We start from the raw sequence: 16,970 nt of genomic DNA, 5'->3' as shown, positions 1-16,970 counted from the left end.
ACGCTTCAGATCCTTTGGCTCCTGACTTTCCAACCCCTCGCTCCAGTTGCCGGATCTTCTCCCTGGCATCATCCAAGTCCGACCGAAGACGCTCGATCACCGAATTCTTTTCTCCTGCAACCTCCCAAGCTAATTTCCTAAGGTGAGCAATCTCAGCGTCTTTAGCTTCAGAGATTTCCCGAAGCCTGGAAACTTCATTGCTCAACCTACTGAGCCTAGAGGCTGCTTCCACTTGGTTGTGGAAGTTACCAGTAAGACTCCTGCAAACAACTTCCGAGTTAAACAAGAGCAGAAGAGTAACCTTCAGAATCAAAAGATAATGAAGAAAGACTTACATCACCATTGACTTCAAAAAGACCTCGTCTAGAAGTTTGGAAAGAACTGCATTCTCAGAAGGCATTAGAGCAGCAGTGCACCATTCCAACGCTTTGTCAAACTCGTTCGACAACTAATTTAGGCGAAGGATGAGAAGGATGAGCTACATCAAGAGAAGGATGAGCTGCATCACTTGCCAACCGACGACGCTTCCTAGTGGCAAAATCCTCCGACTCCAAAGGAGAGGCAGAAGATGCCAAACAAGCTCTAGAGTTGGAAATAGAAGCAGCACCTGCTGGGACCGCACCTTCATCAGATGCCAACATAGTTGCCTCAGATGCCCGAAGAGTCTCCTTCAGGGATGCACAAACGGTCTCTGCAGCAGGGGCCTCAGCAGCGCCATCAACAACGGAATGATCAAGATCTTCCTAGGAAGAACGAGCGATCACTTCAGGCAGAAGAGACGTAGGGGTGACATCAGTAGAAGCTATGGGAATCTGACTTGAAGATTCACCAACAGCAGTCGCCTTACGTTTAGAGGATTCACCAGATGAAACCACCTCACTGGCCCCAACCGCCGCCGATGGAACGATTTTCTTACAAGATTTCACTCTGATAAAGTTTGGATCGATTTTGGGAGCCATTGTGTACACAAAAAAGCCGTATCAGTACAAAAAACCAACAACACAAGAAACGAAGGAAAACCCTAGTTCTCTATCAGATATGAATTACTCAGAATACCCATTAAATAAACCCCAAGTATTACTACTATGAAGTTTACTCAGGGGGAAGGGGAAGAGATTGGTGATAGCAAAAAGCTCACTTGTTCAGAAGCTGATAGAGTTATTGTTGGAGTACGAGGAATACGGAAGCAAGCAGGAGGACGGAATGTCACTTTTGCAAATCTAACTTGCAGATAGCAGGATAGATGGAGAGTACCCTCGAAGGCTTTAAATAAGCCTCAGGTATTAAGACCACGGTTGAGAGCCAAAGGCAACCAACCGCCCAGATCGAAAAGACGCTTCGAAATCCTCAACAAGTGAGATCAACGGTCAAAAGGAGGCCACGTGGAAATAGGCACCTGATACGAGAATACCTCCAACCGTCGCACTACCATTTAGATAATGGATGTATTACCAATTCATTGGAAACAGTGAATGGTATACCAAAGCAAGAAAACGTTTGGACTTTGCAGGGTAGCGAAGGGAAACATGTGGACTTTGCAATAAATGAAGAAGTAAGGAAGAATAAAGGCTAAGGCATCTTTCCAAAACATTTCTTCATGATATCTTTACAAGATTATCATTCGTCGAGGAATGTGAAGTTAAGTGATAAGTTTTATCATTTATATTTTGATATTCAAGACAAACTTTCGATAGGAGACGAGGAAGTATTAAGGCAAACATGGAAGAAGTATTTATTCATTAACAAGGAGGATCAGTCTTTACAAAAAAAAAAAAAAAAATAACTCCCTAAGCTTCTTCCTCATTGTTGCCCGAGGAGTCCTGCACAGGAGAGCCTTTCTCAGGATCTTGAGAAGAGCCTTCCTCAGGATTGTCGTTGTCGGAGTCCTCTTCAGCAGCAGCCTGTGACTCGGCCTGTGACTTTTCCTCTTGGAGTGGCGGTTCATCAGCAAGATATTCCTCATATTCTGGGTCAGCTGGAAAAGGATCATCCTCTTCCCGAGCCCACTCAGGGAGATCCATGTTTAACTTCCCGAAGACCTCTCTGTGACACACCTCACGAAAGGGAGTTGTATCAAAGGAAGGGTTGGATTCAAGAATTTTTTTCCTAGACATCATTTTGCCCCAAACGGTAAGCTTGGATGTTGAATGCACCCAACAGTTTGGAGAAAGGTACGCTGTTCAAGTACTTCCGAACACAATCCTTTCGAAGCTCTGGCTTGATATGCTCGGGCTTGCTAGGGATCGCCAACTTCAAGTATTCTTCCTTCTTTGCACACTTAAACTCAAGTCTGTCACCAAACAATGTGGCAGCTGCTTTCTGCTTCTTAGCCTTGCGCTCGACAGCAACAGCGCGAGCCGTTGAAGAGTCGAGGGCCTCCTTTAGGGAGTTCATTTCCTCGTCATGTTTTCTCTGCAGCTCCTTGGCAGCTGCCGTCAGCCGGTCTATCTCAGAATTGGCCTTGGCCAAATTCTCTTCACAGGTCTACAGCAAGGAGCCATTGTGGCCAACCCGGCTCAATGCTTCCATGTGCTGATAAAAGCTCAACACAACATTCCTGGGGAAGAGGAGATTATCAGAAGAAGTCATAAGAAATTATGAAAAAATGAACAAGCAGGAAGACCGGTACCTTGTGGACTGACTAACAAGGGCATCATCATCCAGGGCTTCAAATTCCCGACGATCAGAAGGTATAAGACTGAGGGAGCTCCATTCTGCAACTTTCTCAGGGTCTTGTGTCACCCTATCAGTCAGCTTTAAGGTCCACTGAGGGGTGAAGACCTCCTCACAATCTTCGGAATTTTTGGATTTTTTATGGGAGGAAGCATCAACTATATCGTGCTTCCTTTTGGTTCGAGCGGAGGAGGAGACATTTGACCTCTCCACCATCGGTTTCTTCCCTTTACCCGAAGCATCAGCCACGGGCCTGATGTTCCTGATACCCCTGTAAAAAGGGTCGGGAGAGGGAACAGAAGCTTCTTGATCGGTAGTTAAGGCTCTGGGCGACCGTTGCTCAGCTGTCACAACAACCCTAGCGGCCTTCACCCGCAGGTTCTCAGGGTTCATTCTTGGAGGCACTGCAAAGAAGAACAAGAGTCAGAATTATGAAAAGACATATCACTTCAGTAAATTTGAAGGATGATGGTTAGAAGCTCACAATGAGCCAAGCCCCAGTACTGAAGGATGGAGTTATACTCCACCTCAAGTCCATGTATCTCCTGATACCATGGAATTGATTTGATCTTCCTGACGGCCGCCTTGTCTTCTTTGGATAAGGGAAGGCCCCGGTTACTTTCAGAATAGGAAGTACATTGTTTCCAGAAGGTCGGGAAGTTGAGATCTGATTGAGGCGCTCGACAGAAAAAGTATCGTTCGTGCCATCTTTTGTGGTTGGAAGGGCAAGTTCCTTTGGCAAGAATGCTGCCCCTCCAATCAAGTTCAGCCTTATTGCGTTTGGAGAGAAAAACCCAGCCGGGAGGATGGGAGATAGAAAGAATATGAAAGTGCACAAAAAGAGAAAGAGATGGCGTAACGCCAAGTTCAAAACACAAACCCAAGAAGCCGACAATGAGACGCCAGCTATTGGGAAGAAGCATTCCAAGGCAAATGTCCCACTGATTCAGAATGGCTGAAAACAAAGGATTGAAAAAAGGAAAGCGAACCCCGCTTTCCAGTGCATCTATGTACAGGGAAAACTCACCCGGAATGGTCGAATCAACCCTCTCATCAGAATGGGGAGCCCTAATATGATAAGAAGAAGGAAAATCAAAATCCTGGATTGCCGAAAGGAGGGTTTCCTCCCTGTAAGCGGAAGGAACAGAGCCAGGTCCGCCATTAGACTTGGAGGTTTGTTTTGGCTGCCTAGAAGACTCGACAGTCACCCTAGGAGTCTTGGAAGATCCAGACTCAGGAAGGGCGGAGGAAGTTTCGGCTTTTCTCCCTAAACTTTTTTGGGAAACTTAAGCAAATTCGCGCCAGAGGACAGTTAGGGTTTTGTTATCACTATCCGACTGCTCGGAAGGAAGGGAAGCAAAAGCTTCATTACCACTAGTATTACTGACACTGGGTACCAGAGAAACCCAATTATCCGTCATTACTAGTTTCAGTAAGGTACAAAAAAAGACTTGGAGACAGGAAGTTTAAACTTTGCAAAAGGATCAGTAAACTTACTGATTCAGGAAGCAAAGGCTCGAAAGCGAGAAGGCGCGAAGCAGACGACAAAGGTTCAAATTCCAGACAAGAAGAATGAAATCTAGGAAGACAACGAACTGCTTTTAAAACACCCGCACGAGTGTTCGGGGATCTGAACGATCGAGATTGATTCAGCATTAACGGTCGAGATTAGAAGACGTTTTGAAAGTTTGAACTCACGAATTCAAAACAGGCGTTAGGAAACCGTCGCTTGGTTTACGTGAGCCACGATAGAACGACTACAAAGAGAAGCGTGGCATTGCCCTCACAACGCTCGAGGAAAAGTGACCACCGCATTAAATGTGATATGACATTTAATGGGATACGCAGAGACTATTGCCTGACAAAGAACCCAATTAAAAACCAAGCCCTCGGGATCGACCGAACGCTTGGTTTGGGGGGCTCGTGATACGGAGAAAATATGATCGAACCGGGTTCATACTCGGTTTAACCCTCGACCCCGATCGAGACGGAGGGAATCGACTCGCTTCCGAGCGAACCGGATCCAGAAGATAGCTTGTTGAGGAAGAAAACTAAATCAGCTACAAGCACGCCTAATCCGACTTATGGATTAGGCTAATTACCCTAATGACGGCAAGCACAAATTGGCGGCTATCACTTATCATCATTGAAGGGATAATCATCAAATAACCTGGAGGTTATCTCAAGAGTCCTCTACTAGTTCAAACTAGTAGAAGTCTATCGCTCAACGGATCTCACTGTTAATATCCAACGACTACTCCAAGAAGGTTCGAGTGCATCCAATGAAGGAAATTCGAAGGTACGCTCTATATAAACCTTACTTGCCTACGAGGTGAGGAGGACTCAGATCCACATACACACTGGTAGACGTAAACTATCAGAGGCTTACGATCTAGATCACTTTTCCCAGTTCTTCATTCCTTAGCTCTGTGCTTCTAGCAGAGCCGTTTGTGATTAAGTTCATCAGCTGACTTAGCCTTCGGAGGTGGACTCCCGAGCCCCGCGGTTGGGCCACGTCTGACGCTTTCGTTTTGCAGGTCATCACAAGGAGATCTAAGGGCTGAGCAGATTTTGGACGCATCACGTATCATGCAGTAAAGTAGTGTTCTTGTTCTGGGTTTTCCTCAACATAAACCATGTAACGGAGGGCACAAATGCACATTCAATGCCAAAATTATTATTGCAATTTTTATGCCCAAGCATGAAAACAAATCACGGTATACCTCAAGTACCATAGGGTTTTTTTTTTTTTTTTTTCTTTCAAGTACCACAGGGTCAGCTATTGTGATAATACTGAAGAACTTCATCCGTTTAAGGGTATCCGAATCCGTCCGATTACTAATAGGATGCAAATATGGTATCCCCCTTTCTTATCGATTATTATCAGTCCGATAAAATTATCCGATTAAGTTACTTATTTATATTTTTTTTTCTTATTTTTATAAATTTTTTACCTGTGATATGTGATTATTTTTCTAGATTTTCTACTAAAATAGATACCTCAGATGCTAAATTCTTAAATTTCAAACATAGTCCTCACAAATAAAATGGTAAAGATGTAAACAGCTAGTCGAAAACTTGTATTCAATCTATATTCATGCCCATTTAGAAGAATCTACTTAAGAAAATTCTTATCCGATTATCATCCGAATCCGATCGAATCCATCCGAGAACCGATAGGATATTATCCGAATCCGTCCGAATATGGATGTGGATATGGTATTACCACTATCCGATCCGGATCCAGTCCGTTTACACCGCTAATTCTTATGCCATGTCATCGATGAGACCCTCTACAACTATCATTAAGTTCTCCGGCCTCCGTGTCGTTCACTTCGCCTAACAGTTTAACACCACAATCCTTTATTTATTTATGAAGGACGGCTGCAAATGCTCATATTTTAATTCAGCCCCCTCAGCCCTTATTCGGAGCACTTTCTCAGTAGTGATTGATTAAAGTTTTCCTTTTCTTACATTCATGTCAATTCATGACGAGCAAGAATTGCAAAGGCAGGGCTCTCATGCACTGGATAAGGCCTCTTCTTTTTAGAAAAAATAACAAAATAAAAAGTTAATAATTCGTGAAAAATAATCTGCAATAGCTGGGGACAAATTTCGCGTGAGAGAACAAAAGCAATAGCACCCGCCTGTGCCTCCCTGAGATAATAGGCACATTTTAACTCCAGTGGATGCCCTCCGTGTGCACATTTTGCCACTGATGTCTGTATTTGCAGCCAAACCTACTTGCTTTGTAATAATGCCTCTCATTCAACTTTTGCGCGATGATCTACCGGATCTGGAAGGAGAGAAATCAGCAAATTTTTCTGGGTAATTTAAAGACCTATTAAACCGTGCTGCATCGTGTTGTACAAGGTGCTCGTTTGAGATTTTCTAATACTAATACTGATGAGAATCGGGTTCTATTTCATCGGTGGAACATTATATCCTCTTTTTACCTTCCTACCCGTCGAGCGTTGAAGTGGAATAAACCGCCGGCCAGTTGGATAGCCCCTCAACTGTGATGGCTCTATTAAAGAGGTATTGGGTAGTTATGGTGCTATTGCTTAGATCGAGGGTGGTGAAGTGAAGTATGCATTATCGAGTGGCCATTGTGAGTCAAACATTACTTGCATGGAACTCACGGCCATTTATAAAGGATTAACTGCGGCTTTGGAAAATTCCATGTCGATGGTCCAAATCAGATCGGATTCAATGGGAGCTATTACTATGATCCTGGGTCAAAGTAATTTACCTCGGTACATGACAGATATTGTATGTGACATTAGAGATTCTGCAACACAACTTTGCCAATACAGCTTTCATCATGCGGTGAGAAAACTCAATGTGTGCAATGACTTCCTAGTGGGATTACGACTCTGTAACTGAAAGCTTTTTACATCTAGGTTCCTTACCAGAAGACCTCCCCCTTATTGTCGGGGAGGATGCTAATGGAAGGACCTATTTCAAAATATAATTGCTCAACTTTTTTCGCTGACTACCTCAATAAACTATGAACATTCAACATGGCTCTGCTTATTAAGGATAAAAGACACTGTATTGAAGGTTACCAAAAAACAAAAACAGCACTGTTTTCTTTGCATAGAAATCATCATGGCAAAGGAAACATGTAACCTCACCGTAAAAAAGATGGATCTAAACTGTTGCAGATGATAAAGCAATTACACAATCTTGTGTAACCCAATGTTCAGATCAGAAGATATAGAAATAAGAAGTGGGATGGACTGATGCCATACAGCTTTAAAAACACGTTTCTGGTGAGCTTTCACCGACTGAGAGGGCCTGTGAGAATTATACCTGATATCAAATATGTGGATCATGGGGTCAGCAGAGCCAGAAGTTATGTATAAACCATCAGGAGACCATGCCTGATTTATGAGTGCTGACTGTGATTCACTGCTCTCTTGCTTCCATCCAAATGTATGAATCTCGGTTTGTCGTAACCTAACATCAAATAGTCGTAGCTGCTTCTCAGGAGCCCTGTATACAAGAGAGACAAAATTCCAACAGGATGAGAGAACCAGTCGGCATTCATTAGCATTTAAAATATCGTCAAGACGATAAATCAGAAACTGAAGTGCAACCTATCTGCTGTAAAATCAAAGAGACAAGGCTTCTTAGAGAATCTGCAGTTGCAGATTATCCCACAAAATTCAGATCCTGATCACTTACTTCAGGAAACTAATGACTAGTTCAATCGTGGGGTTCTGTTTGAATTATTTCTTTATTAAGGAAGAAGAACTATGAAGCTCTAGCAAAATGTATGAAGATCTTTAAAACTAAAACACAAATGATAGGGAAATGACTATCTACAAGAAAAACAAAAATCAAAAGCAAAGCTAAGATATTCACCATGCTAGAGGAAATACATACAATGAGAAAGGTAACAACCTCTCTGAAATCAGCAGCAAGGCTGCATTCACCTCTCCAACTGTGGGAGCCTTGTGCACCAAGTACTCCTTTTTTTTTGTGGAAGTTTACTAATGAAGGATGAGGACTTCATGTAGAGCTGAAAAATGTACTCCTGCAGCCTCTACCAAATGAAGTTACATATTCAACACCCCCCCCCCCTTTTTTTCTTCCTAATTTTGGGAAACTATATTGACAAGGTAGCAAGGGCAAGAAGTATCTTCATATGGTTTTCATCACCTAGAAAACGGAGTCTTAGAGGGCGGACACTGTTGCAACCATAAGGTAGCACCATTATGACCAAGAGTCATCAGTTCAAGTCTAGAAACAAGCTCTCTATGAAAAGCAGTGGTAAAGCTGCATGCATTATGACCCTCCCCCAAACCCCGTAGTAGTGGGAGCCTCATGCACAGGGTATGCATTTTATATTAGAGAAGAGAAGGGTTTCAGATAAACATGTGATATAGCCTCAGAAGAGAAGAGTTTCAGATAAACATGTGATATAGCCTCAATAGCACTAAGGACCAATAGCCAAGATTTCTCAAATAACCTCCTCGATTTGGGAGGAAAAAGGTTAAGAAAATCGACTTATGAATGTGAAGGCATTTCTCTTGAGGTATCCCTAAAAAGGGTTGGGACCTCAGACAGAGGGGATGTGTAGGGACTGGGTTGTTTGACATTTGAAACAAATCAGATGGTTAAAAGTTGGTTTCTTGAAAAAGTTAGGGTGTTGAGGTTGTCTTAGGTGCTCAAGAAAAGGGTTGTCAGGCTGTAGCTTATATCAATGGGGCAGGCATAAGGAACATGCAGCCCCAATCAAGAAGGGTTCTACCAGTTAGATGGGCTAGATCTGGGCTATACATTAGGGTTTCTTGGGGGAATTCTGAAGTACAAGAAATTGGCTGGATCTAGGCTCTAGGATGAATGGTTTGATATGCATCCCAGATGGAATGAGGGATCTTTGGATGGGGGTGACAAGAATTGTTAAATTGAGCAGTGATCAGGTTGTCAAAAATTAGTTCTGGAATGTCAACCCAAGAAATCGCTGATTAGGGATTCTTGATAATGATATGACCTCTATAGATTTCCTAGGATGATGTGCATAGGCTGAGGAAAGATTTGGGATGGATTCCAATGATGTCAGCGACCACAATTATAGATGAGTACGATGGTGAAGTATCAAGCACAAGAACTGAAGAAGGAAAAGAAGAAGAAAAAAAGGGGGGGCTATAGCAGACCTGAGAAGAGGGTCAGCTATGGTGGGGCCTTCACAGGGGGAGAACTAGAAAGACAGGAAGAAGAGAAAGGGGAAATCAAATAAGAGAGTGGGAGAGGAAATAAAAGTGCACATACACACACACAACCACACATGCTCTCAAAACCGTAAAGAGATAACATGATTTTATACAGAAAACTGAAGACTTACTGAAAAAAAGACTTGACTATTACTAGGGGTCTAATTCAAATATGGAAACTCAATAGAATTAGAAACTAGATATCCTATGGATCTAACTTCAAAAAATAAACAAAGGAAAACAAGCAGAGACATAAATTCCCAAAACCATATATTCCTAAAATCACACTAGAACCATGACTCAAATTGCACATGGTTCATCTTGCTCTAGAAGCCGGTTGGGTTTGAGTTGGTCCAAGCTAGTCCTACATTAGTGTGCCAAGGTAATGAATCCAATTACAATTGGATCATAAAAAGAATCAGCCTTAAGCTCATTTTTGTTGATGTCATGGATGACTTAACCAGTAATGTTATGGCATATAAGATGAGGTTCCTTGAAGTATGTTTTCTAATGATGATACTGTTTAGGTGCATGAGACGAAAGTTGAACAAAGACGGTGTACATGGTGTATTTAGCAAGGATGGTTAACAATATGGTAAATATCAATGAAAAGAGAATCGCATAAAGCGATTATTTTAGGTATCTACACTCGATAATGAATAAAGTTTATACAGATGTTGTCACTGCTGCTTGGGGAATCAAAGTAGGATGCATAGAATGAAAAGGTGTGTCTAGAATGCTATGTGATTAGTGTATCCCGTTAAAGCTTGAAGGAAAGTTGTATTCTACCAAACCCGGGGAAAAGAAGAAAAAAAAAAGGAAAGTAATATTTTGGGAACGTGAATTGACCAGCCATGATGTATGCCGCAGAATGTATGGCAGTAAAGGACCATTGTAGTATAAAACTAACCATGTCAGAGAAGTTCACATTGATTTAGACGTGCGGCAAACTAAGGGAGATCAAACAATGAATGAACAGATTAGAGCCACATTGGGCTGTGGTACATCATAAGCTTTAAAAGAAAAAGTTGTTTGAGATGGCATGGCCATAATCAATGGCAATCTTGGAATGCTTTCCTACAGACATGATTGCTTAGGCCTCAAATCAAGTATGGCTTTGAATAGTGCTCATTGGAGAGCAAGGATTCATCTGGCTATGGCGGCAACAAGGTCAGGTTGGGCCAGCCTTCCAAAACCCAAGCCTGCCTTAACCTGGATCCTAACCCTATAAGGCAAGGTCGGGTTGGGCTAAGCCAAGTTACACCCTTAACCCTAACCTTGATCTGATTTTGCTCTTAACCACAAAAATAAAAAAATAAAACAATGCACAATTCCATATTGTAGCCCTACTTTTACCAACAATAAATTATAAGGTAGGGCCTGGCCAACCCTAGTCAAACACTCGACCTTGAACCAACCCTGACCATAATCAGGGCCACCATAAGCCAACCCAAACCCATCATTATGGTCAGAATTTTGAGCCCAAACTTACATCCAGCCAATCCCATTTAGTTGGGATAAGGTTATGTTGTTAAATCATGACTGCTGGTTATTACAGTTAGATGTCTATTCGTTATATCTATATATATATATATATATATATATGTGTGTGTGTGTGTGTGTGTGTGTGTGTGTTCAAGTTGATTTGACTTTTACTTGAACTATATGTGTTTTGGTACTAAATGTAATGTGGAATAGCCCATATCCACAACCAACAAAAAGTACCAAGTCAAACTAACATTTTCGTGTATTGGTTAAAAATTTGAGGGATTCACTATGTTTAAAGCGCCTAAAATATGGTGTCCTATGGATCCACTACATTTGAGGTCCCTAAACTGGGGTATATTTTTATAATCTTAGGGACCACTAAGTTTTGGAGGGGCTAAAATGTGGTTTCCTAGAAATTTCTGGACCCAATTTAGTCCCTTCGCCCTCAAAACCAACCATAGAAATTTTCAAGGAAAGAAAGTTTGAGCGTAATTAACAAGTGATCCCCTCCCCCCCCCCCCCCAAAAAAAAAAAAATTGGAGGGCTTTTTGCTTCAACTGTGATAATCAAAAATCACTTCATTTTGTAGTCGTAACTTTAGGCGGTTCTCGACAAAAGATGGGAAAAAAAAGTATCCTTGGAGTCAACACTAAGAGGAATGTATAAACCAATGCTTCCATAGATTCGATTGTAGTTTACACAACTAGGTAAGTGATGAAGAAGAACTTCTCTAAGTTGATCCTCAATAACATGGCACTTAAACAACAACCTACAACAAAAATAACAAGAAGAAGAAGAAGCCTTGTCCCCACTAAATGAGTTCTGCTACATGGATTATTGCCTTCCAATCAGCTATGTTTGTGGCCATACAAGGCCTAAGCTATGCATATCCTTTCTCACCACTTATCCTAAGGTTATATTAGGTCTGCTCCTTTAATTCCTTTCAATCTGGATTAAATCACTTCTCTATACAGGCACATTTACATGCCTCCGTTGAACGTGACCGTGCCACTTCAAATGACTTTCTTGCAGCTTATCATTTACTAGAGCTACTCGATGAGCAGCTCTATAATATGATCATTCTTATTCTATCCTTCCTAGTTTTGCCACTCATCCATCTTAGCATCCTCATTTCTACTACAGAGTTATCTAATCTATTTCGTAACAGCCCAAGACTTTGTACCGTACACCATAGCTTGTAGTACGACAGTCTTCCTTTGAGGTTTAAAGGCTACGTCAATCACACAAGACCCCCGTGCACCTCTCCACTTCATTCACCCGAGAGAAGGTACTTAAAATAATCGCTTTGAGGAATCTCCTTATCATCATGTTTCACCACCTCATCATCCGCTCGATCATGACCAAAGTTCCAAACTAGATAATCCATCTTCATTCTACTTAGTTTAAAGCCTATTGATTCCAAAGTTGCTCTCCATAATTCGAACTCGGTAATAATCCCTACTTGTGTTTAATCTATCAACACAATATCATCAACAAAAAGCATACGCTAAGGAACCTAAATAGATATTATTCCAACCAAAATTTCACTCAATACAGATTCCATTAAGCTTGATAAATAACAGACAAAACAGCATTTACTTGAAAAGGAAAACAAAGCATAGGAAGTGGAGTCATGACCTTTTTATTGCTCACCAACAGCCTAGATCAGAATCTCTCTAATCACAAAACTTCACACTTCACTCTCTCTCTCTCTCTCTCACACAACAGTATACCATCTCAGCAGCAAAAGGAGTAGCCATAATATTAATCAACCAGAGAGAGTCACCGACCAAAAAGTATACCATTCATTCGCTTTGCTAAGCAGGATTTGATCCAGCCTAGATCAGAATCTCTCTAATCACAAAACTTCACACTTCACTCTCTCTCTCTCTCTCCCCCACAGTTACCATCTCAGCAGCAGGAGTGCCTATATTATCACCGAGAGGTCCCGCCCAAAGTATCCATTCATTCGCTTTGCTAAGCAGGATTTGATCCTTGCTGCCCATCACTAAAATGGTGCCTTGTGTGCCGGGGCAAAAAATCCAATGGTCTCTAAAAAATAGACCTGCAAAACCATGTGCAAACTCATTGACCATTGGATTTATATTTTGCACATATGGTACCATCTGAGTGATGGACAGTAGAGCAGCGGAGGGTCTGAGGCAATATAAGACAAAGATCCAACAAACCAAGACGGTTGTCTAACCAAAGTTACTTAGCAATTAGGAATCTTAAAAAAGATGTTAAAGAATAAACCCTCTATGCAATGTCAGAATTATAACAGCTTGAAGAACGGACTAACTTGCTCAACTATTCATGAGATGGCCTGAACTAAGTGTAAAAGGGATTGCTTTAAGAAATAGTGACCACTAAGTGCCCTGGTGTTTGCCTTTGTTCCTGCAGAAGTATATGAGAAACTGAAAACCTAGGCAATCCAACATAATATGGGTCAGCTGTGTATGATCCGGAGTCAAGTAATAGCCTAATATGAAAAAGGGCATTCGTAATATGAATAGTAAAAGAGATACTCAGGAACGAAATCGCAAACTTATTAACGCAACGTGCTGCCAGCAGTTGGCCCCTAGTATCACAGGTGTATACTCGCAAGTGTAGGAGAGGAAGCAGGGGATCACTTGGACATCAGCATCCTAGCCAAAAAGTTATGGCAACAGGTGGCACTTTCTGATAGGGGAGCAGCCACACCCAGGCAAACCATGCAAAGGGGGGCAGACCTGAATGGAGACAGAAAATGTGGGAATAGCTGGACCGATAGGAGTAAAGAGAAGGCAGAGTTCGTCAGCAAGGAGATTTATTTTAGGAAGGGTAGGAAAGAGAAGAGGAGAGATTTTTGGTAAAAGGTTGTTGCAAGGAAGACTTGCAGGGTGAGAAGAGATCAGCAGAGTGCTCACGGGCAGGCTGTAGGTGAGGGTATTATCAATGAATTAATGGAGTTCTATTGGGGTCTCTTTGCAGAACTTAGTCTGTAATGGTTGTTCCACTTTACTGGAGATTAATTAAGTTTTCCTTGAGTTTCTACTTGTTATTGCTCCATTGTGGAATGTGAGAGTAGTGAAACTTGGAACTAAGACTCTGTATGCTGCTGTGAGGACGCTCTGTGGTTATGTTATCTGGGAACTTAACACACTGCGTGCACCTTGACTTCAAATGCTATTACTCACCCTGTCTGCACCATATAAAGGTTGAAGTCAGCCGGATTTGGCAGCACGCTCATGCATTTACTTTCTATTTGGTTCTTGAAATCAGCTCGTCCACTCAGCAAATCATATCCAACAATTCTTTTGTCCGCACCTGTAGACAACACAATATGCTTTTGATGCATCCCAGCAACTCCCATGACAGCAGAAGAATGAATATTCCGGTGCAACAACTTTGGTTTCCATAATTGTTCACCATCTTTCTCACTCCACAGTATCACAGCATGATCACTCCCACCCGTGGTGAAACAGACATCAACCCAGGGCATGAAAAGTATACTGTTGATAATGCCTTTATGATGAGGCTTCTCTTCTAAGAACTTTACTCTCTTCCTCTGTTCATTCAAGAAATTACAGTCAGAGAAAATATGCTCTAAAATCATTACTTGGAACATAAAACACATGTATTTGCATAAAGCATTTGTGATATGTAAGCAGATCACCAATGACATAAAGCTTGTGGACAAAACGAAACATATTTTTCCCATACCTACTAGGAGTTAAAGCACACATACACTGAGCTCTGCCAATGCAGTTCTATCATCTAGTAAGGCTTATATTTATGGAAATATGCCTTTAATTGGGTTCTATACAGGTTAAGTCTTTAATCCCAGGAGTTTTAAAAGTAAACTATGGGTATTGAGGCTGCATACGGGATTGCTATTCTTAGAACATAATTTATTAATAAATTGTTTTAGCTTAATTCAATTCAGTGGGTTCTGTTAGGGCCCTAGGAGGACGCCATGTGGAGGAGAGAGTGTGCATTAGTGTAGTTGAGTGGTAATATATAGGGGGAAATTGAGATGAGAGAGTATTGAATGTATGTAAAAGCGGTTTTTGGGCGGCCTATGGCTGAGGGGCAGCATTGAGTGCTGTGGGGGTGACTGGCACCATTAAAACCAGACAGTCTTCTTGATTTCTTGGTTTCAGTTTTAATTTTGATATCAGATTTAGAGGTTCTTACCAACTGGTATCAAAGCATGTTTTGATCCATGAGAAGGGATATGCAATCTGGATAATCCATGTTTTCCAGCAAAGGAGAAGTGCAGCAATGGTTTCTCGAAGTTATGATCTTCTGTTGGGAACAGCAGATTGAGAATGAGCACAAGTTAGGGGTGGCACTCCAATGCTTGGAAGGGGATGTTCTGGATTGGTTTTACCGGAAAAATTAGTCGAACCTCAACTGGTCAAGCTTCAGAGATGCTCTCAAACATGATTTTGCTGAAGAATACTGGCAGGGACGAAAGCAAGGTTGGGGCAGATGAGTCTAAGAGCCTAATAATGAAAGGGATCCTTGAACCCTTTGAAATCAATTGGGTGAAAACAAAATAGGGAAATATATTCCCCATTATCTCAACATCCGCAGACTCTAAGAGATGGCATACTCGAGTTTTGGGGCGGTGGAAGAGACTATGGAGGACAACGCAAATGAGTTGCCGAAGCTTTGCTGGATCGAAGAGAGGGTCGACTGGAGGGCAAGAGCTCTGGTGAAACCCCCTTGGTAGAGGGCGAAAGCAAAGAAGAGGAGTTTGAGGGAGTGTCCATCATTGAAGAATACTGGTGATAACAGAGTCGGCAGAAGGAAGAGGTGAAACGGTTAGGGCTGGGATAGCAGGAGTAGAGAAGAAGAAGAAAGGGGTGGACCAGGTAGCAGTTGGACCCCTGGCCCGGCTTAAGCAATTGGCCTAACAAACTTAACCAAGGATGTGGGCCTGGCCAGCAATAAATCCAATGAAACATTGGGCCCAGAAAAACAAAAGGGAGAGCCCAGCCCATAAAAGGGCTTTAAAAAATTTAAAAAAAAAAAAAGAAGTTACACAGCAAATCTCTGGAGGCCTAGGAAGAACTCAAGCAGAGGCCCAACCCATTCTTTTATTTCAAATTCCAGCCCAGCACCATAATAACCCCACTAATGGACTGCCCATCAACCCGACAGTTAGTTCGACCCAGGGAACCCAGCCAACCTCGGATCAATTGAACCGATGGTCTCTTCTACCTCCCACATTCACGCAAGAGCTTCGACCGCAACCCAGTGACCTGCAAGATCAATGAATCTAAGTCACCAGAGACTGACAGCAAGGGTGGAGGCAATGGTTTCTATTCCAGCGAAGGTGGAAGCCTCGCTTCCAACAGTGATGGTGTTGCACCTTGCAACCGAAGTTGATCCCGGGGGTTTTTCCGGCACTAGCGCCTTTGTTTCAAAAAAAATTCCTGCTCATTGGTGCAATTCACATATCAAAGGTGGGGATATCAACTTGGTATCAGTCGATCGATGGGACAGCTCATGTGAAACAACTCTTCATGCTGCTGAAGATATCCAATTTGACACAAACCATGATGAAGCTCCAACCTATAAAACTTTTAGGGGACCAGAAAACCCAAGGACAAGGATGAGGTTTTAGGCTTGTGCAGGGTAAGAATCCACAAAAAAGGGATGCAGATCTTCAACAAGAAGCGACTGCAAACGCACATATCCTGTTGGGGCACTATATTGCTTGCATCCAATTTCTACAAGTCGGAAGGGCTCTTATTGTCTACGGTGCTTTCAGATGGTCAAAGGTAAAGCAATTGGAAACTCCATCTCCGCGCATGGGGATGAAGATATTTAAGGAGATGGCCTTTCTTTTTCTCGCACCATACTTGCTTCTATCCAATGGGAGTTAAAGGCATAGCCTGTGTTTGAAGTTTTGGTGTCTTTTACTTTAAAGCCCTAGGATATAGTAATCATGGCTCACCAAGCAACTCTAATCCGAATATTCTACCTCACTTTAACATGGAGAAGCTCAAGGAGGAGATGTGGTCCCGCGAGTGTGATTGTGAGGATACAAAATTGGCATGGTTGTGCAGCAATCATGTGAAGACTAAGCTTTTA

The 16,970-nt window shown here is 42.2% G+C and overlaps 1 protein-coding gene across 2 annotated transcripts in view; it reads right to left on the bottom strand.

The window, feature by feature from the left end:
• Positions 1–6,220: 6,220 nt before the first annotated feature.
• LOC149012086 (transducin family protein / WD-40 repeat family protein) overlaps positions 6,221–16,970 on the bottom strand; it is a 29,016-nt gene continuing 18,266 nt past the window's right edge. For both annotated transcript variants that reach the window (XM_089157969.1, XM_089157970.1), the window contains exons 6-7: positions 14,063–14,433; positions 6,221–7,671 (exon numbers count right to left, since the gene is read on the bottom strand). In XM_089157969.1, coding sequence (XP_089014095.1) covers positions 7,353–7,671; positions 14,063–14,433 — 690 coding nt within the window. In that variant the 3' untranslated portion in view covers positions 6,221–7,352. The remainder of the gene's footprint in view (positions 7,672–14,062; positions 14,434–16,970) is intronic.

The sequence above is a fragment of the Hakea prostrata genome, chromosome 6 (genome assembly GCF_041222555.1).
Source record: "Hakea prostrata isolate BN-2017 chromosome 6, UWA_Hpros_2, whole genome shotgun sequence".
NCBI classification, from domain to species: Eukaryota; Viridiplantae; Streptophyta; class Magnoliopsida; order Proteales; family Proteaceae; genus Hakea; species Hakea prostrata.
Note: the sequence above shows the minus strand (reverse complement) of the source record. Positions and strands in the feature narration are given on the sequence as shown.